This window comes from Vespula vulgaris, chromosome 9 (genome assembly GCF_905475345.1).
Source record: "Vespula vulgaris chromosome 9, iyVesVulg1.1, whole genome shotgun sequence".
Classification (NCBI taxonomy): Eukaryota; Metazoa; Arthropoda; class Insecta; order Hymenoptera; family Vespidae; genus Vespula; species Vespula vulgaris.
In genome coordinates, this window is record NC_066594.1 from 1686544 (window position 1) to 1708464 (window position 21921).

The following is a 21921-nucleotide window of genomic DNA, read 5'->3' on the forward strand; positions in this document are numbered from 1 at the left end:
TTTTTCTTTTGTTTTTGATCGAAAAATTCTAAATAATGTAAAATGTAGCGATAAGATGTCGCCACAAATATTTTCTAAGATAGTCAAAACCTATCGCGCGGGATATCAGAAAAGTAGTTGCCATTGGTTAACGTACCGATAATAACACGTGTTTACTTGCGTTTTACGAATTATTTCTTTTTTAAATAAACGTTTTATCGTATGTGATATATAATTTAAAAGGTAACATTGAAATGCCACGATCCATAAGAGATTCTGACGAGGATGTGGAAACGAAGACTGGTTCGTATGATCTATTCTTTTTTTCTTCACCATGCGCAGAGATATACCGGGTCAACTTCGTGTAACGGTCGAAACCTATTGACAAAAATCTGTTACATTCTTATTCAAAACGTACTTGCTAATACTTAGTGTATTCTCAGTTTAAATGATTGATATATGAAGCTTTATTACATATTGTATAAAACAATCGTTCTATCTATTAGTATTTATTAATTAATATTACGTCTAGTGGTCAACGTGAGTGACGATCGTCCGAAAGACTTGACAATTTATCGTTTCAGAAAAAGCAATCAAATTTTATTATTATTTCGATGTATTTTGTTATAATTGTCAGGTTAAACGATGAAGTTATTGTTTCTCTTTGTATAGCGAAATTTTTATTAATGCTTTAGCGACAGGTCGCAGAACCCGTGCAGGATTTGGGTCTTTTGTAACCGATTCTCCAGTTCGTCGTAGTAGTAGAAACAAACAATCTACAAAACAAAGTGGTTCTCCCCCAGATTTATATATAACCGAAATTAGTGCACAAGGTACTCGCACTTTTCGTACTCGTGCAGGCACGGCTGATTCTGATACTTTAGAAACTCAGAAGCGTTTGCGTTCTAATAAAAATTCTGTGGATACAGAATTTGAGACATTGATAGAAACACAACCAAAAAAAATGACAAGGAGAAGCTTAGCTGCAACAACTGCATTAGATACGCCAAAAGCTAATACACGTTCTAGGTATAAATCTATATTTATATATTTATATATATAAGATATAAATATAAGAGACGCATTTATATCTGTGCATTCCTTTTTACAAATAGACGTATGACAAGGGCTGGATCAGAAACGATATCTACACCTATAGGTAGAACAACTCGTAAAACACGAGCTAGTTCTATGGACCCGGAACCTACAATAACAGAACCAGTTGAAGAAGTTCAAAATGAAGTAATGAATACACCAATGAGAGCAAAAAGAAGGGCATCGGTACTACCTTCCCAGTCGACTGTTATAGAAGAAGAAGAAAAGCAATTTCCTATCATAGAATTAGACAAAATAGTAATTGAAACTGAAACATGTTAGTGTTACTATTTCTACGTATATTTCTGTACGGTTAGTTACTATAATCATATTTTTTCATAATTACAGCACCTATTAATATAATTTCAACTAATATAAAATCACCAAATAAACAACTTGAATTGTCAAAAAATAAATCTAATCAGGATAATAAGAGTATCGATAAAATGGAAGAAGAAAAGGATTGTTATTCTGGTAAGATTTGTTGCAACCACATATAAGATAGTCAAATCAAAACAAGTAATATTTTTTATTTAGCTTATAATTTTTATAATGCATGCTGTATGATTATTAAAAAAAAACGTCTTTTATAATTGTTTATGTTAATTTATAAAAAATAACCTGTTTTTATTTGACATAGTAGAGTACTTTATATTTTATGAATAATTATATTTAACTATTATTTTATTTAAATATTTTGCGCTTAATTATTTATGTAACAACTTTTATAATGCACATTTACATTCATAGCAGTTAAAGGACCACTTGATGATTCTTCTGAAAAGAATCATATGGAAATTAGTGAAACTTTCAAAACAGAAGTAAAATCATCTGATGAAAGTTATACCCCAGAGAAAGATAAATATTCTGCTGCTAATGTCAACGATGATATATTAACCAAAGATGTCTCAAAACAATCGCCACATAATTTCGAAGATATATCGAAAGAATCGAAATCAAAAGATGAAAATATATTACATGTTTCTATAGAGGAAAAGAAAATGAATTCTAGCAATAAAGAAAATGAATGTTTGAATACAAATAATTCAGTGTCCGACCAAAATAAAACTACATCTAACATAAAAAACTTACATCAAGAAACTTCTATCATTGTACTTGATACAAAAGAAGGGAAAAATGTTGAAAGCAATGATAATATAAACCCAGATAATTCTCACTTAATAGAATCCTCTGTGTCTTTATCAGATTGTAATAATTCAATAAAAAGTAATAGTAATGTAAATACAAACGAAGTCAACTATTTAGAGGAAGAAGATAAATCTGTATCCATGTCAGATACAAAGAAAACTCCATCTAATGAAGAAGAACATGAAAAAACTAGCATAAATAGTATTACTATAAACGAAAACTCAGATGAATCGAATACTGTGTCACATAAAGTTTTAGTAAATGAAAATGATTCCATATCAGAGGAACAGTCTAAAATAAATGATGGTAGTAACGGTCAAATACAGGAGATATTACTTATCGAAGAAGAAAAAAGTATAGAAATTGTTGATCAGAACATAAGTAATATAGAAGAAATAAACAGCAATGATAAAATTAAAGATAAGGCAAATGTTCCTGTAAATCCAGAAGAAAAACTTATAGATATATCTGTGAATGAGGATAATTGTAATAACGATGTAAATGCAACTGAAGTATTAAATGATGAAAAAATAAGTGATTCAACAACTGCCAAAGTGATTTCTGCTTCTAAAGATTCAAATGTTACTCAAGGTAACAATTCTAGTAACGACAATCAAGATAATATGTCCTGTACATCAACAGTTGATTCATCTTTTCTTACTTTAGAATTTAGCGATGATTCAATTAAGGATTCTGCTAATAATGCAAAACAAACTGAGTTAGATTCAACTAAGTCTTTATTAAAATTAAAATCTTCAAAACATTCCACTTCTATCCCTGAGAAAATTGATTCTTCCACTGTTGCAGAGTCCCATGACATACCAGAAGCAGATTTACCTGATGAAGAGGGATCCAAAATGCAATCATCATCAAATACACCAGTGATGTCAAAAACAAAATCAGTTACTGAACTCAATATATCAAAATCCAAAAAGGAAAAAAAGAAGAATGATGTTCAAAATGATGATGAATGTGAAAACATCTCAGATATAAGGATGTTGTTCCAAGATATCTCTGCCGATGAATGGAAACAAAAAAATAAAAATATCAATATTGAAACCCGAAGTAATTTAATGCATTCGACATCTACAGGAAAATTAGAGACTGATAGTGAAACAGAATGTGATCTTCTTTTAGTTGATAAAAAAGCATGGTTAGCTGCCGAAAAATTAAAAGCATCGAAAGATAAAGAAAAATTTGATTATGATTCTGACGATACAATTATATTAAAAACGAAACTCGATTATCTAAATGATAAATTGAGTAATACGAATAAAATAGAAATTAAATCTAAGGATTCTATACAAGAAAATGATAATAATTCTGAAGTAAAAGAGAGTATGGAAAAATCTATCAACAGTTCCAAATCGTCAACCAAGGAAGCAAAAGATAAATTGGATGAAGTAGAAAGAACTCCAAATAAATTAAACGATAAAACGAACATTGACAAAAGTGAGATTGATATATCATCACACAGTGCATCAAAGAAAGAAAAATCACAAAAAAGTACACCTGTATGTAATAGAAGTGTACTAGTGAAATCATTAGATAAACAATTAGAAGAAGAAGAGGTATCTCTATCACAACAAGTATTTGAAGATCAAGAAGCTAAAACTACTGTTGATGTTATAAATAAAGTAGAAGTAAATACATTAGAAAATAAACTTGAAAGGCAGTCGTTGGATAAAAAGCAAAAGAAAAATCGTTCCTTAAATAGTTCTTTAAATAAAAGTGATAAATCAAAGCAAAGGCTTGTTAGACATAATAGATTGAACATTTCTTCGAGTGAGGAAGAAGATAATGCTATTAATTTAGAAAAAAATGAAAATAAACTAACAAAAGGCAGTGGGAAGAAAAGGTATAATAAAAATTACTCTACAATGGTACACATTGGTTCAGATTCAGATACCTGCGATGAAAGCATTGATTCAAGTAACAGTGGTATAAGAAACAAGACTCCTAGAATTCCTCGTTTCTTATTTAAACATAAGGACGATGAAGAAGAAAATGAAGGACATAACGAAAGTGGCGACGAATCTAATGAAGACAAATTTTCAGACAGAAGTATAGACTCTGATATTAATGCAGAATATAATCTTGATGGTAAAACTATCGGAAAATTCTCAGATGACGATATACCGGGAGATGAATGTAGAGCATCGGAATCTGAATTTTCGGATCCCGATGATAATGGTTCAGATCTAGCAGACTTTGTCGTTGATGATGACGAAGTTGAAGAAGAAGATGAAGAAGAAGATGAGGGAGAGGACGAAGAGGAGGATGAAGGTGAAGATGAAGAGCAGGAGGAAGAAAAGGAAAATCAGGACATAGAAAGTGAAGAAGATAAAAAATTAACTGAAAATAAAAATGAAAAGAAAGAAGCAGAAGACACAGAGGATACAGAAAAGTCTTGCGAAAAAAAGCTTGAGGATATAGATGAAGAGGAAGTAAATAAAGAGGCACAAAATAAATCGATAAATGTGTCTGATATAAAAAGTGACAAGAAAAAGAATTTGAAACAAAAAGTAAATATAGAGATACATAGTTCAGGATCAGATGAAGATGAAATTGTATGTGAAAACAAAATTGACACCATATCAGAGTTAGATTCTAATACGTCGGGGAAGAAACCAAAAAAGAAACAAAAATTAAATGAAGATAATGAGATCATAGAAGAAACTTCAAAGAAAGAGTTAAATGAATCTGAGATAGTATTCGCAAAAAAAGTTAAAGGAACAAATATCTCATTGACATGTAGCACTCCTAAAACTGATACCTTTCAACAAAAGCAATTTAATAAACAGAATATTTCTTCTAACGAAGAACAAGAAAATATACATTTAAAAGATTTATCATCTGATAATTGTGATACAAGTAAGTCGAGTATAACTAACTCCAAAAACTCGAAAAAGAAACGTTCTATAGAAAATAACATTTCTACTGATTTATTAGAATTACTTAAAGATGCAAATCTTCCTAAGACTTTGTTATCTAAGAAGGCCTATTTGAATAAAACAATATCGCCATGCAGCGAAACGCCTACAACAAAATATTTAAAGAAACAGAAATTAAATGACAGCGCGCCAAACATTAACTTAGAAAAAAATAAAAATGCCTCAGAAACCGAGTTGATAGATGATAAAAATGACGAACAGAGTGAAAGTAGAACTATTACTGCAGAAACTACAGAGCTGCTAGAATCAAACTCGTCTGCGTCGGTTAAAAGAAAAAGATATGCAGAAATTAATGATTCAAACGATCAGATAGAATTGAGAAATAAAAAAAATAAAATAAATTCCAAATTAGAGATACATATTGAATTTGATAATGAAAAAGAAAATTCAGAGAATGTACTTAAAGTTAACGATGAAAAAAAGAAGAGGAAGAGGAAGAAAAATAGAAAGAATAAAAATTCTAAGGAATTGGATCTAGTAAATATAGCAACTACGGTAGAGAAGAAAAATATAGAGAAAGGTGAAAAAATGGAAATCGTAACTAGTAACGAAAGCAAGAAAAATAAGAAAAAGAATAAAAATAAGGAAGACATAGAAAATAAAGAGAAAAGTAATGAGAAGTTTATGAGTACAACGAAGAATGATCAAAAATCTGTGGAAATAGAAAACATTCCAAATAAAAAGAAAAAGAAGACGACGTCGGAAGTTCCGACATTGCAAGTAAAAGAGCAATCAAAAAAATCACTGCGAAAAAATATTTTGAAAAGTTCAACGATGTCCGTTGCAAAGGTATCGAACGAGATGCCTCAAAATACCGAATTCTTTAAATCAAAACATGAAGCTTTAGAAGCTGCCAAACGTGCGGCTGAAAGTATAAAGGCTAATAAAGATATGAACAAAAATAAGCAAAGAAAGCAATTAGAAAAAATACAACAAGAGAAAGATATTAAAGCAAAGAAATCAGATGAAGTACTGATAAAAACTTTTACGCGAGGAATTAAACGACTTCCAGCTGATGTTATAGAAAATCTTTCTGATGTACCAATGAATCCATTTAAAAAGACAAAATTATTGAAAAATCCTGTGCAACAAACTGTAAGATCGCCTACATCCATGATGAAAAATGGATTTACAGAAAGTGGTATTACAAAAGCAAAGAAAAACTATATTCCTTCAAATTCTGGTGGTACAACAGAATTTGATGTTGTTAATCTGCAAAAGGAAAAAAAATTAAAAAAGACTTCTACCGTAGTTTCTTTTAGAAACAAGATGTTAAGTAGGAATTCGCGATATCCAGTTACATCTTATATAATGTACCTTCAAAAGCAAAAAGTATCTAACAAAGATCAGTGTTTTGCCAAGCAATTTTAAAATAATATTTTAATTGATAATTTAAAATATAATAATTTCCGTTTTGCAACTTTTTACGTTTTCTAATAACGGTTATTGCTTGTAATATGCATAGTAATAATATGATATAAATCTTGTTATATATGCTAAACGTGTGTTCCAGCGTATTTTATTAAATGATAATGATATGTTATAGAAATCAATTTGTTATGTCTCTGCATCAGTTTATTCGTTTTGTCGCAGTTTCGCTGCGCGAAAAATATCCTGAAATATAATATTGAATAAATTATCAGTTTGTTTCTCCTTTTATTTTGTTTACTCCCATATATGCCGTATATATATATATATATATATATATATATATATATATATATATATATATATATATATATATATAAAATAGTGTATTATATCGTAATAATTACAGTATTAAATATAGCCAAAAAAAATTGTTTTATTGTTCTTTTGTCGTAATAAATAAATAATCATGAAAAATATGATATTAGAGATAAACAATTGTACGTACTTTTAAAATTTGTCATTTATTCTGTGCGATTGATAATCTATTTTCATTGTTTTTTGATAGTATAAAAACTAGGAAATTAACAAAAGTGATTGGTAACTGCATTACGATCTTTGCACATTTTCTGCTTTCTGATTGGTGCACTTTTTAATATCTATGTTTTCCGAAGAAATTATTGGTTGAATTACTTTAAGCGCCATAATCTTGAGAAATGAATAAAGCAATGCCAGAAGAATGAAAACTGAAATGATAGAGGGAGCTATATGATCTTTCTACCAATCAAAGTGAATAATCATTGTTGTGGGATATTTTGAAATGAAGCAGTAACCGTTTGCCGCTACAGTTAGAATACGATTTACGAAGGAGGAAGGAATGTTAACGACGCTTTTTCTCTTCAAACTTTCTAAGTTTGCTTTGTAAATTGTAAGCAGTACGTTATTGTCTTAGTTCTGTGAAGAGAGATATGAAGTAAAAGTAAATATTCTATTTAATAAAAATAACTATCTAGTTGTTGCGCAAATATTTTGAATTTTTGAAACTAAAAATCTATATTATAAAAGTATGTTGACACTTTGCTTTTTCATTTGTGCGTTTTTCTATTATTTTAAACGTACTCTATCAATTTATTAAATTGATTTTATATGTTCACATAAACTTTCTCTATGTGAAGTGAAATTAAACCTACAATATATATATTATTAACATAACATTTCATTTTGTAGATGAATAACACATTAGATTCTATACGACCATCAGATAAAACTCACAGCCGTGAAGAAATGTCATATTTGTTTGGTAGAGATCCTAGTATTTTAGCTTATGGACAAAGACCTTGTCCATCTCAAGAAACAAAGAAAAATTTACTTTCTGCATATGAAATTGAATTTGACTCGGCAGAAAACATAGCATCCTTGCTTTCTGATTCACAGTCCTTAAAAACAATAAAAGTATATTTACGTTTAAAGCCATTTCCAAGAAAAGTTAAGTTATTACCGCAACAAGAAGAAGCTTATAAAGTTATCAATTCCACTACCTTGGCCACAAAGTTGCCATGTTTAGAGAATAACAGTAGTTTTGCAAGATCTAAAACTAGTGAGATCACATCTAGAACGTATACTTTCACTCAAACATTTGGACCAGAAATAACGCAGTTAGAATTATTTGATCAAGCAATAAAGCAACAGATGTTCGATTTTTTAGCTGGACAAAGTTGTAATGTGATGACTTATGGTATGGACTTGTGTATAAAATTTAGATACTATTTAAATATTTTACATGTATTTTATATGAAAATATTATTTCTACAGGTACTACAAATTCTGGAAAGTCATATACGTTGCAAGGAACTATCACATCACCTGGTATCATACCACGTGCCTTAGAATTTGTTTTTTCTATTATCACTCCAAAGCCTATACCTTCATATAAGCCTGTACATCATTGCGACGCAATTTTTCTTAATTCTCTTGAACGAGCTCAAGAGTTAGAAGCTAAAACTAAATTATTAAGTTTTAGTTCAGTAGATAAAAATCAGTATATAAATACTTACAAGCAAATGCAAACTATATTGCAAGAGGAATCACCACTAAGGCCCAGCGAATGCAGTGATGCTCATTATTCAGTGTGGGTATCCTTTGCAGAAATATATAATGAAACTATATATGATCTTTTGAGTATTGATTGTCAAAAAAAAAAAGTGCCACTAAAACTAGCAACCGATAATCGAGGAAGAGCTTTCATCAAAGGTTTGAATACTGTTTATGTAAATTCTGGTGCAGAGGCATATCAAGTTTTAATGGCTGGCCAATATAATTTAAAAGTAGCAGCAACAGCTTTAAATGCAAGAAGTTCAAGATCTCATTGTATATTTACTATTAAATTATTGAAGTATTGTTCGGAAAATCTAACAGATTCTGTGGATATAAGCACGTATGTTTTTTTGTATCCTATTTAATTTTTTAATACAAAAAATTCATTATGATTTCTCTGAACAGATTTTCCTTTTGTGACTTGGCTGGTTCCGAACGTTTAAAGAAGACATTGAATATCGGTGATAGATTAAAGGAAGCACAAAATATTAACACAAGTTTGTTGGTCCTAGGGAAATGTTTAAAGTCAATTTATGATGGTCAATTATCAAAACTAAAATCTGAACCTATCATTGGACCTTTCAGGGAATCAAAATTAACAAGATTATTTCAAAGAGCATTATCTGGCAGAGAACAAATTGCTTTAATTGTTAATGTTAATCCTTTACCAAATCTTTATATAGAAACACAAAATGTATTGAATTTTGCAGCAATTGCAAAAAAAATAATCATAGAACCAAAAATAAAAGAACAGAGAAAAGCAAATTCGAGGTTTTCAAAAATAGTTCAAAAAAGTATACAAAGTGTGACAAATTGGGATGATACAGTTTTGGAAAGTGCAGGTGACAAAATAATATATATTAGTAGCCAGAGAATTTTTATTTTTAATACATATCATTGAATGCTTAATAGATTCGCTAAATACAGAGGCAGAGGCAGATATATTGAAGTTTTCTTCTGAAGAAGAATATGAACATTTATTAATGGAAAATAAAGAATTAAGAAAAGAGATTACTGATTTGAAAAATATGGCCTTGACTCGTGACTTCGAAATTCGTCAAGAAATGGTAGATACTTACACTACCATCATAAAGAAGCTTGAGAATGATTGGAAGTACGTATTTATGAATTGATAATATTACATCTTTTTTATATCAATATTGTGTATACTACTATATGTAGATTATTATATGTATCACTATAATTGTAATGCACAGGGCTCGTATAAGAGATGTTGAAGAACAACAAGAAGATACCTTGCAATGGTCTATCAAACAAGTTGAAAAATACTATAAACAAAAAATGGCACAGTTAAGCAGTCGAAAAAGGCAACGATCTTGTTTATCCGATGAAAATGATTATGCTGATCAAACTAATGTATTTGAATCTGAAATTTCTCAATTAACTTCTAAAGTAGTGTCTATGAAAGATACTATTCAAGAATTAAAAAAAAGTAATCAAGTTTTGAGTATAGAAAAAAATAAAATTGAATTTGAATTGAGCTTGACGAAGGATGATTTAAAACATGCGAAATGTTTATTGGATGCTGCTCAGAAAGATCTCTCTAATGGCGAAGAAACAGAATATTATATAGAAGAGATAAAGTCGCAATTATCTTCTAAGGAAGAACATATCAAGGTATTTAGTTTGTGTAAAATTTTATAGAAATAAATTTGTTGTTTATAATATCTTATATATATATATATATATATATATATATATATATATATATATGTTTATAATGTTTTAGAAACTTAAAGAATTTTTGAATGAAGCAAAAGAAGAATATATTACTATTACAAATGATGCACGAAAAAAAGAAATTCAAATAAAAGAACAAGAGGAACTAATGGTAGAATATGAAGACAAAATAGACGAGTTGCAAGAACAATTCGATCGAGCTAATTATTGTCTTGCAGAGCAAACTAAAACTATAGAAGTATTAGAAGATAATAATCAGTCAATGATGGATAAAATATTTGAACTAGAAAATAAGCTGAAGTTACTGAATGTAAAGTATGAAGTTACTTCTTGCAAGGAGGAAGTATGTATAACTATAATAATATAAGTATTTAAGTAATTTTTTTTTTTTTAATGCGTTATTGTTTTAATATTGTTTTTTCTTGTTATTAAGATGTCAGAAAAATCAGAAAATTATGTAACAAGTGATTCTTGTGAGGATGTAATTATAAAAACAGAATTAATTTCGGAAGATGAAATACAATTAGAAGAAAAAATAAATAATTTGGATACAAAGAAAGAGATTTCTGAAGAAAAAATAATGCTTGGTATGTGATTATCGAATTAATTCGATTAAAAACAAAATTTATTCCCTTTTTTTATTTTTCTTTTTTAAGAATAAATTACGATTTACTTTAATTAGAATCAGAGGAAAAAGGAATCCAAACAAAATGTGAAGAGTTAGTATCGAAAGAAGATAAAAGCTGTCAAACTATTACATTAGTCACACAAGAAGTAATCATGCAAACTAGTATTTTAGAAGAGTTTTCAAAAGAGATATCTGTTCAAACGAATGATAATATAAATTACGAAGAAAGGGAGAAAGAATACAAAGAACTAAAGGCTAAGTGTAACGAAGTAGAAGAAGAGTACAAACAGGCACATATAGTATGTGATTTATATAATATCCAAATACTAAGACACACAAATCATATATTTTTAATTCGACCATAAAAGAGATTTATTATTATTTTGTTTTTCATTTTCAAGAAACTAGGAGATGATCTTAAAATTATAAAAGAACTGCAAGAAAAAATTACCGAGTTAGATATAAATTTAGATGCTAAGCAAAAAGAAAAATATGATCTAGAGATGTTAATGGAAGAAAATATAAAACAACAGCAGGCGCTGCAGGAAAAATTAGAAGAATTTAATAAAAAGGAAAAGGATAAGGACGATGAAATTATAGCTATCCAAAAAGGTTTGTTCTTCTGTTGATATTTATTAAAACGTAATTTTTATTACATTATTTTTAATGTATAATTATTAACGCATTGATAGAACTGAAACAAATGATACAAGCGAAAGATGCCGAAGAAAAATCTACTCTTTCTATGGAAAAAGAACTTAAGGAGACATTGCGAGCTTTGGATGATACCAAGAAAGTTTTATCTTATAAGGAACAGCAAGTGGAAAATTTAGAAACACGGTTGAAATCTTTAGAACAAACAGCAAAGTTTTTGGAAATTCTTCAAAAAGATAAAGAGGAACAACAATCCGAAAGGGAGAAACTAAGAAAAATCAACGACATGTTAAAAGAAGATCTTGCCACTAAAGAACGTGAAATGGAAGAATTTAAAAAGAACAGAAATGAAACTTTAAATAAATATGATAATTTGATAAAGTCTTTACAAGAGGATGTAGACAGACAGAAACGTGAGGTTCGTATTTCTTTTGTATTTAAAGAAATATTAATATTTTTACAAGATCCTATAGAGAACGACATATTTTACATAGGTCATGAGGTATCAAGAATTATTTTGTAGACAAACTACACCAACACCAAGTAAGGAAGAATGTAAAAAATTGCGAAGTCATGTTGAATACTTACAAGAAAAGGTGTGTTTATGTATATGCGTGTATTTCACGACAGAGAAACAACAATTGTTACTACGTTTAATTTCCTTTGTTTTTTTCTTATTTTAAGCTAAAAAATTACGAAACGTCACAGAAGTCGAAAGAAAACGAAAATAATACTGAAAATGAAGTGGTATCTATTGAACGTTCTACAAAAAGAAAAGGTAGAAAAAAGGAAGCTCCATTGCCACCCCAACCTGAAGTCATTGATCTATCAGGTTCAGAATCTAAGTGAGTGTATTGATATCTGATAACTCTTTGAAACATAATACGTTATTACATTGTTATTGATCAAATATTTATCATTCTTTAATAGACGCGATGCAAAGCATACAGTAGAACTTCCAGGTAGTGAACAAACAGAGAGAAAAAGAACAACTCGGAAAAAGAAATTATTCATAGCGAATGACGAATCTTTGCAAGATATTGATCCTGTTGAGATTGTGAGTAAAATCGTTACATTGAACTGTACATTTATTATTATTATTATTATTATTGTTGTTGCTGTTGTTGTTACAATATATGGCAAATATTTATCTTCCTTTCTTTCCTTTTTCTTTTTCTTTAGGATTCTACTCCATCAATACCACTTCGTAGTTTAAGAAGTAGAAGAAAGTAAGTTTTTGATACTGTATATAGAAAACCAGTTATGAAATAGAATACTTTTTCGATAACCCTTGAAGAGTAACATAATTAAGTATCATTATTCGAAGATCCCTGTCACTGTGATAAATACTTCTCATAATTAAAATAAGAGGATACACACAAGTTGTTAATAGTGTATATAAATACCGAAGTATTCATAAATATTAAAGAATGTATTAAGACTGTTTGTTATTGTATATATGTTATACTATAAGACTATATACAGAGTGAGTTTTTTAAATTTAGACACTTAAATATCTTTAAAACAATACATTTTTAAAAAGAAACTTTGAAAATTGTTTCGTTATGAAGGCAGGCGGGGGGCAAACGCGACAGAATTATTTCTTTATAATTCGGTGGACGTTTTCGAGATTACTTTAGGGTAAATTTTATTTTATTTTACTTTTTTTTTTTTTTTTTTTTTTTACATGGAAATCAATAATTTTTATAATGGCATCTTATTTACAGTAGTAACAACTGATGTACTTTCAAGCCAATTCCTCTGCGTACATTCAATACCGAAGAGACTCGTATGAGATAATGAACGCTTGTAAATAATAAAATTTGATTTAGATTAACACATCATTTTTTAAGATTGTTACGTTGATTACAAATTTTTTACTCAGTTCCGTGAGTACTATATATAAGCTCTTAAAGTATCGGATTTTTATTCTTTTAACACTCTGTATGTCTATATTTTAGCAGTGCCAATTTAATGAAAAATTAAAACTTCACCTCGTATAAACTTATTGTTTTGGAGCTTTCTATTGTATTTTTCTTTTTTTTTTATTCTTATAATTACACGTTCCATTTTTTATATTTACTTATTTTTAATAGTTAGGAAAGATTATATTTTTATATGATCCAATGGATAATAAAAATAATATTTAAACACACAAAACGGGTTTGTAATATTTTAAATAAAAACATACTTTATAGAAACATTCTGTATTATTTATGCCAGGAACATTAGTGCAAGGATAAGAGATTAGTCAGGATATTTTATTTCTTTTTATTTCTTACGATGTACACGACTTTTGTTGTTACATTCCCGCAATTATATTAATAATGTTTCCATAGTTCTGTTATTTTATGCTTGCGCCATTATATTTTCATTAATATTCATTATATATTATCATACTTTCAATGGAGTCAACAACATATATATATTTATTTATATGTATATATGTATATATTTATATAGCTATCGGGTGTTGTATGCTCGTGTTTTATGAGTGAATGCACTGTACCGTAAGATAGCTTTATTATACAATTCACATTCATTTTATTTTATTTTATTTTATTTTATTTTACTTTTATCTTTTATTTAATTATTTTTTTTTCTTTTTTTTTCTTTTTTTCTTAAATCTGGGGGCTGCCGAAGTACACCTCTCACTTTTTGGCCATTGCAAGATTTTGTCTCTTTCTCTTATTTTTCTTTCCTTTCCTTTATACAGAGATTTAGGGCGTTCGTTCAAAGGACCATCTTACATTTTTTAAGAAAAGTTATTAACGGTGATCTGAAGAATTTTGTCTTAATGAACACCCGTTAGGAAAAAAGAAAAAAATAACATCAGTGTAATTAGTCGAACAAAATCACATATAGAGGATACAATCGATGATTTGAAGAAAAAAAGAAAAAAAAATATGCAAATGTTTCTCACACATTACACGTACATACTACATACATCATAAAACTATCTCTCGATCAGACTTAGGCCAAAATGAATTAGCGATTTCTTAAATTTACACACGCTCGCTCGTCGTTTAACGCCATTAAAGTATGATTTACAAGCAATCCGATTTTATAGATCACAATTTAAACGTTGAGTTCAGAATTAATGATTCCTTGCGAGAACTTTCCTTCCCACGTAACTTTTCTTTCATCATTCGCAAAAACAAATTTTTCTCTTTTCCCTTCCAAGCAATCAATGATGATTATTATTTAAAAAAAATAGAAAAGAAAACGAACGAACAAATAATGGAAGAACTCGATGATCCATACTCAACATATAAAACAAGATATACCGACAAACGTATGAACGATTTCAACGATTAATAATCAAACATAATATACTGTGTCTGATTTTTTTGTTCATCCCATTTTACATTACATACGATCTTTTATAATAAATTTTTTCCACGTTTTAATTATAGAAGAAAATCGTGAGAAGAACGACAACGAGACAAAACGTTTTAATATTTCACATAAAATGCTGCTCTCTCGAAATGCATATTCGTGTCCAATCGAAATTAGAATTTATCTATTCTCTTTAAACTTGGCAAAGAAAATAGAAAAAAAAAAAAAGAAAAATAATTTTTGTGTAGGCCTTATTGAGGCAGCAAAAACACGAAATGGTGGACGGCACGTAGTGAGATATGTTATCAACGATTTGTCTCGTATTTCTTTTCATTAAAGATTTTCTTCGATCGTGATTCTTGAAATAAGTCCTTTGGAAAAGTTTTGGAACGCGAAATTAAACGAAATACGAGTAAAATGGTACGATTATTTTAATAACTTATCGTCATAGTCGTTATCATTGCCCGACTTTCATCATCGTGGTGTTTAATCCTCCATTTGTTAAATTTTCAAAATTTTTCACCAACGATAGAAATAATTTAAGGATATTTTTTTTCGAGCTTTGCAACGAGAACGTTGTTGTCGATAAATTATGATAATGATTTTGTCGTTGTCATCGTCATCGTCGTCGTTGATTCGTTCGAGAGGAAAAAAATGGTGTCCTTCGGCACACGCACGGCAGTATATATATACACATATATGTATATAATATATATATAATATATATGTATATAATATATATAATTTTTCCATGAAAAATGTTCTTAGATCCTTCGAACCCGATGAAGATCGATCGATTCGACGATCCATCTATCTTTTTTCTTTCATTTGCATTTTCTTCTTCTTTTTTCTTTTTTTTTTTATTTCTCAGCAGGACAAAGGCAAATAAAAAAGAAAAGGAAAGAACTTCGCACAGTACAGTGCATTTGAATATAATGATTTCTCTTAATTCGATAATAGTTTTTCATTCGTATGCGCGCCGATGAAACAATACCGACCAAATTATTATCGATTAAACCTTAATCGATATTACAAATCGAAAGAACATTTTTTTTATTATTTATTTAATTATTTATTTATCCTTTTTTTTGCTTTCTTCTTTCTTTCCTTTTCTTTTTCTCTTTTTTTTTTCTTTTTTTCATTGCCGAACCCTTATATCGATATTATTTTTAAAGTTCAACATTTAAATTACATTTTCATCTTGACGGATCATCCTAACAATTGACATAATTATGGTGTTAATTATCGTTTTCATACGTTCATCCGCTCATCGTCTGACAGTATATAGATTATATGTCGGATTATAATAAGGAAGAAGCTTGATCGATAAAGATACTACAAATAATTTGATTTATTTTCGAGGTATGATAGATGTATTAGTCGGAACGCGAGATTGTCCTTGATAATTTCACGTCTTTTTTCTTTATTTTATTTTATTTTTATCTCGATTATATCTTCTTTTTCACGAAATATTTTCCACAAGAAAGAACAAGTCGATTTGTAAAGAAAAAAAAAAAAAGAAAAAGAAAAAAAAGAAGAGAAAAAGAAAAACGCTTCGTCGGTTCGTTGTCTTCACCGTGTTCGAGGATCGCAATGAGTTTTAATGTGCTGTCGTTTTAAGAAGAAAACAGATCAATTGGAAATAAGGGAGAAAAACTCTTTCTCTCTCATACACACACATACGCACAGCAGACATACGTATACAATTTTACCCTTACAATCTGTAGAGATAGTCACACTCACTCTCTCTCTCTCTCTCTCTCTCTCTCTCTCTCTCTCTCTCTCTCTCTCTTTCATTCACTCTTTTTTTCGAGAATTACAATCACAGAATACAATCAATGTCTCAAGTCGACGATGCTATCGACATATTGATGACGATCGAGTTACGATCCTCGAAAAGAGTCTCGCGTTGACTTCTTTTTTTATTTCCAATCATCACAATGTATCATCAATTTTTTACCTTTCGAATAAAAACGAACAAGACCGAGAAAATCGATCGAAGAGAAAGATCGATATCACGCGTCGTCACACGATCTATCTATCCTTATCTATCCTTGCCACTTCAACGTTTATTTAATAATTATCAAACGCGATAACACGCACGCATTATATTTATATAAGAGAATAATAATAATAATAATAATAATAATAATAATAATAATAATAATAATAATAATAATAAAAACAAGAAAACAAGAAATACAAAAAAATATTATATATTGTAGCGATAGCAAGGACTCTCTTTTTAATCAATCACTGGAAAAATGTTCTGACCCTCGTTGAGCATCTCGTCGATCTGCTTCTCCCAGTCCTTATTCCCAATAATGTCGCTTACTAATTCGTTGTTCCTCCTTTCCTGGCCACTTGAGACAAATTCGTAATCCTTCAGCTCGGCTTCCAATTCGAGTTCCCAATCTTCTTCTGCGGAGAGAGTCACAAGGAGCGTTGGTAGCTATTTAGCCATAGGGCCATGGTATTGGACTGTGTTCTCTCGTGTTTTCTGTATCGTATATCGTATATGTGTCTCGTCTGTAATACGTGTCGTATATTACGTACGCGTATGCGTGAAATTAATTCAACGCGTACGTAAGTACATATGTTTTTGTATTTGTCATACGTGTGATGTGTTTTTCTGTGTTCTGTGTGTCTGTGTTTAAAAGGGATAGAAACGACGTTGGTATGTGTCTCTGTATAGGTTGGTACGTGTAATGCGGGTTAAGAGCAGATAAAAAAAAAATAAACTTAAATCACGAGGATGGAAAACCGAGAAAACCGAAAAAATGGGATCATGACCGCGAATACGAGAATTTTGGGTCGGCGATGATACTTATTAGATGTGCTGTTAATATACTCTCTTTTTTGTATACTTATTTATTTTATTTATTTATTTTGCTTTTCCTCGTTTTCCCTTTTCTTTCTCTTTCTTTTCTCTTTTCCTAATGCCTTTTTTCGCCTCTTGCTCGCGAATATTCGGAATGTTATTTTATATCAATGCATGAATGATCGAACGATCGAGTTGATCGATCGATCTATAAATAGATTCTACGATCCTTTTTTTCATGAAATGTACAATTCGACTAAAGACCAAACGAGTACGAGCTGGCGCAAATTGCTAATCGTAAATCTCTTTAATCCGAGAAATATATATATATATATATATATATATATATATATATGCTTTTATACAATATACACGTAGTATACGGATCCTCTCTAAATCACTATCACGTAAGCGTATCGATAACCGAAGGAATGATAATACGAAACTCAGTCGATGAAGAGAATACTGTATTCCGTTTTTTCTCTTCCTCTCTTTCTCTCTTTCTCTCTCTTTTCTTTCTTTCTATTTTCTATTTTCTTTTTCCTTTTTTTTTTGTAATATTGAAAAATTGGCCAAGTCGAACGCTCGCTGCCATTTTTCGATTTCATCGTAATGAGAATATTAACACGATGTATAATGATATATAATAATAATACTAATAATAATACTAATAATAATAATAATAATAATAATAATAATAATAATAATAATAATAATAGTAATAATATTACTAATAATATAAATGCAATTATAATAACGACGATAACAACAATAATATAATAATAATCATATTAATTGTATTATTAAAACGAGATCGTATCTTTGCCTTCCCTTCCGAATCTGCTCTTTTTTCTTTTTTCTTCTTTTTTTTCTCTTTTCCATTTCACAAAAACATGATCCTCTACGTACGAGATGGAGACGAATATCTCGACATTTATTTTATTTTTATCTTTTCTTTCTCTTTTTAATTTTTTTTTTCATTTTTATTTATTTATTTATTTATTTTTTTTCGATACACACCGTTCAAACGTGCGTCCACGTAGAAAAACTCGAAGACATCGTGCTACTTAATTATTTCTAAATTATTTTTATTATCCTCATTGTTATTATTTTTATTATTTTCTCTCTCGTTCGTGTAAGACAGGATGAGAAAAGAAAAGAAGAGAGAGAGAAAAAAAAAGGAAAGAAAAAAAAAGAAAGAAAGATCATTCGGAAGGAAAGTTCTCATTCGATCTAAGTAACTACGGCCGCGAGAAACGAGACGAAGAAGTTTTTATTTCCTCGTATTTTTATCTCTCTTTCTTTCGTATATTTTTTTTTCTCTTTTTCCCCTCTCTATTTATCGTTCTTCATCTTTATCTCTCTGTCTCTCTCTCTTTTTTCTCACTTTTTCATTATTCATGCTTTTTAACTTACATCCCCAAACCACCCCCGTAAAACGCGTATTGTCATTCAATGAATTTTTATTGTTTATTTAGTTTTCACCGACTCTTCTCTCTCTCTCTCTCTCTCTCTCTCTCTCTCTCTGTCTCTTTCTCTCTTTATTTATTTTTTTTTTAAAGTCATTACCCGTTAATCTCTTATTAGGAAGGTACCTATGCTTAGAGGCGCGCTGACAAGTCTTTAGGTCGCGACGTTAATTTCGTTTATTCTTTGTTATCACTATTATTTTTCTCTATCTCATTCTCTGTCTCTCTCTCTCTTTCTCTTTCTCTCCCTCTCTCTCTGTTTCTTTTTCTCTTTCTTATTTCTTTCTCTTACATTTGTTCTTCTTGTTAATTAATTCGACCCTTAAAGACGATTCACGCGTATCCTTTCAACTTTTTCTCTTTCTATTTCTCTCTCTCTCTCTCTGTCTTTTCGAATTAGTACGATTTTTTTATTATATGGTTTCTGTTATTTCTTTTTTTTTAATTATTATTATAATTATAATTATAATTATTATTATTATTATATTATTATTTCACTTTAATTTATACCTTAATTATTTGTTAGTACTTATTATTTTTTTTCTTTTTCTTTCTTTCCTTTTTTGTTTTTTTTTTCTTTTTTTTCCCCCTTTTTTTTCTTTTTTTTCTTTTTTCTTCTTTTTAAATGACGTTTTACAACACGGAGAGAATCGAGAAGAGACAAGATTAATTAGATTTTTTTTGACAGACAGACGACAGACAAACGGACAGACATACAAGACATTTAGTCGAATATCTTGGCGGCTTGCTTGTTTTTTGTTTGTTGGTATGTTTGTTTGCTTTATTTTTTTCCTTTTATTTAATTATTCGATTATAGTATATTACGTTCTCTCCCACTCTCTCACTCTGTTTCTCTCTCTCTCTTTCACTCTCTCTCGCTCTCTCTTTCTCTCTTCGACCATATGGGAATGTCTCTAAGGTCTTTCTCTCTTTCTCTCCCTTTCTCTCACACCATTCCTCTCATATTGATTACAACACTTTCTATTACCTCCTAAATACCACACTCTCTTGCTCTTTAATACATAGTTTGTTAGCTTTTTTTATTTCTTTTGTTTGTTTGTTTGTTTCTTTCTTTTTCTTACATTACCTCGAACATTATTAATTCTTATTACTGACTAGGTTATTTATGACAATAATATGACAATTATCAGCGATGACGGTGTAACAATAATCATAATAATATTCCTAAACTTTCAATTAGTTTAGAAGTGATATTAGATGACCGACATGAAATCGCGATGACTGTCGGCAATGAGAGGATGAACCGAACGGAGTCGTTTGGGAAAAAAGGATCGTCGGTGCATAATTTAATATTAATAAAAAGAAAAATAATAAAAATAATAATAATAATAAAAAAAATAATAATAATAAAAAGAACAATAATAAATAAGTAATTCTAATAATATATATATATAATATAATAATAATAATAATAACAACAACTCGTTTAGTGAATAGTTCAGAAATGAATGTAATGCGCGATGGTAATGAATGTAAAAATAAAAAGAAAGACGTTCCATTTGAGTGATATCACGGAAATTTAAAATGAAGATAAAAGAAAAAAGAAAAAGAAAAAAAATATAAAAATTAAAACCGATATCGTCGATTTTACGAAAGAAAAGGAAAACGGAAAAGAGAAATGATATTAAAAGAAAAGGGTTTAGGCTTGTCGTATTCTCTGAAGAATAGGGGGGGTGTGCTTTTTGGATAATGGCAATATGGGAGTTCTCCTCTTCTTTTTAGGCTGTTGACAAAATAGAAATGGAAAGCGGTCGTTTAGTTGACAGGCGTCATCAGATTTCTCGAGATATACGCAAGGCTCAACATAAACGAGAAGAGAGTTCTGTAATAGATATACACGCTTAGATATTTGCAAACGAGCAAACTTTAAACTCCTAATATAACGAGAGAGGAATTAAAAAGCACAGATAGGAGGAAGAAGAAGAAAAAGAAAAACAAAAATAAAAGGAAGAAGTAGAAGAAGAAGAAGAAAAAAAGAAGAAGAAAAAGAAGAAGAAGAAGAAGAAGAAGAAGAAGAAGAAGAAGAAGAAGAAGAAGAAGAAGAAGAAGAAGAAGAGGAAGAAGAAAGAAAGAAAGAAAGAAAGAAAAAGAGAGAGAGACAGAGAGAAAAAAAATTTTGAAAAAAGGTCGGAAAGCTGCCATTGCTGAGAGCTGCCGTTGAGTGGTCAAGAGGGCTCTTCGTAACGGGGTTCATTACAAATAAAAACTACGTTACGACATTAAACGTGAGAGAATCATAGAAAAAAGAAACGACATATATATATATATGTGTATATGTATATATATATATGTGTTTATGTGTATATATATATATACATATTATATATATATATATATATATATATATATATATAGGTCAAGTTCGAAGCTTCTCACGATAGTATTGCTTCTTTCATATACTCACGAGGAAAGTATTCTTGGACCGTGTCGAGGAATCGGACCGATTCGATCTTTATCGATCGATTCTTTCCTCAAATCAAACAATGAATCTTTTAGAATATATTGAAATATTTTCTTTACAATAAAAAATCGATCGAACGCTAAGGAGAACATCTTTCTAAGGAAAGAATCGATCTGGTCGTATGTCTGTTACTCGAAATTTCGTTGGTGGTCGTAACGAATCTAATCCTATTCCTTTTTATTATTATT

At 29.4% G+C, this 21921-nt stretch overlaps 3 protein-coding genes across 11 annotated transcripts in view; 2 read left to right on the plus strand and 1 right to left on the minus strand.

The window, feature by feature from the left end:
- Positions 1 to 102: 102 nt before the first annotated feature.
- On the plus strand, positions 103 to 6816 carry LOC127066384 (putative leucine-rich repeat-containing protein DDB_G0290503). 3 transcript variants are annotated; one of them, XM_051000040.1, is made up of 6 exons: positions 103 to 282; positions 675 to 1008; positions 1095 to 1351; positions 1423 to 1548; positions 1825 to 2814; positions 3031 to 6816. In XM_051000040.1, exons 1-6 carry the CDS (start codon positions 234 to 236, stop codon positions 6546 to 6548), a joined length of 5274 nt encoding a protein of 1757 aa, XP_050855997.1. In that variant the 5' UTR covers positions 103 to 233; the 3' UTR covers positions 6549 to 6816. The 3 variants fall into 3 exon arrangements, with proteins under 3 accessions (XP_050855997.1, XP_050855995.1, XP_050855996.1); XM_051000038.1 differs by having other exon boundaries at positions 1825 to 6816; XM_051000039.1 differs by having other exon boundaries at positions 1828 to 6816.
- A 208-nt stretch (positions 6817 to 7024) lies between these two features.
- LOC127066385 (kinesin-like protein KIF20A) lies at positions 7025 to 14258 on the plus strand. Of its 4 annotated transcripts, none has more exons than XR_007782379.1 (16): positions 7027 to 7609; positions 7773 to 8280; positions 8358 to 8979; positions 9045 to 9481; positions 9552 to 9753; positions 9857 to 10277; positions 10390 to 10683; positions 10774 to 10927; positions 11023 to 11267; positions 11370 to 11580; positions 11661 to 12040; positions 12117 to 12218; positions 12307 to 12467; positions 12553 to 12679; positions 12805 to 13263; positions 13350 to 14258. XR_007782379.1 is itself a non-coding variant. In XM_051000041.1 (16 exons), exons 2-16 carry the CDS (start codon positions 7773 to 7775, stop codon positions 13360 to 13362), a joined length of 3924 nt encoding a protein of 1307 aa, XP_050855998.1. In that variant the 5' UTR covers positions 7027 to 7609; the 3' UTR covers positions 13363 to 14258. The 4 variants fall into 4 exon arrangements, 3 of the variants coding, with proteins under 3 accessions (XP_050856000.1, XP_050855998.1, XP_050855999.1); XM_051000041.1 differs by having other exon boundaries at positions 12805 to 12851; XM_051000042.1 differs by having other exon boundaries at positions 7027 to 7524; positions 12805 to 12851.
- Positions 14065 to 21921, minus strand: part of LOC127066387 (synapse-associated protein 1) — a 53434-nt gene continuing 45577 nt past the window's right edge. For 2 of the 4 annotated variants that reach the window (XM_051000048.1, XM_051000044.1), the window contains one exon: positions 14065 to 17382. In XM_051000048.1, coding sequence (XP_050856005.1) covers positions 17207 to 17382 — 176 coding nt within the window. In that variant the 3' untranslated portion in view covers positions 14065 to 17206. Of the gene's footprint in view, positions 21095 to 21921 lie in introns of all 4 variants that reach the window. The other 2 variants (XM_051000047.1, XM_051000045.1) reach the window with 2 other exon arrangements.

Excerpts from the sequence above, each read along its gene's own strand:
- LOC127066384 (XM_051000038.1), top strand. The coding sequence starts at position 234 with ATGCCACGATCCATAAGAGATTCTGACGAGGATGTGGAAACGAAGACT. Across the intron at positions 1,009-1,094 it reads AAAGCTAATACACGTTCTAG|ACGTATGACAAGGGCTGGAT; the intron begins GTATAAATCTAT and ends TTTTACAAATAG. Across the intron at positions 1,352-1,422 it reads AGTAATTGAAACTGAAACAT|CACCTATTAATATAATTTCA; the intron begins GTTAGTGTTACT and ends TCATAATTACAG.
- LOC127066385 (XM_051000041.1), top strand. The coding sequence starts at position 7,773 with ATGAATAACACATTAGATTCTATACGACCATCAGATAAAACTCACAGC. Across the intron at positions 8,980-9,044 it reads GATTCTGTGGATATAAGCAC|ATTTTCCTTTTGTGACTTGG; the intron begins GTATGTTTTTTT and ends TTCTCTGAACAG. Across the intron at positions 10,278-10,389 it reads CTAAGGAAGAACATATCAAG|AAACTTAAAGAATTTTTGAA; the intron begins GTATTTAGTTTG and ends ATAATGTTTTAG.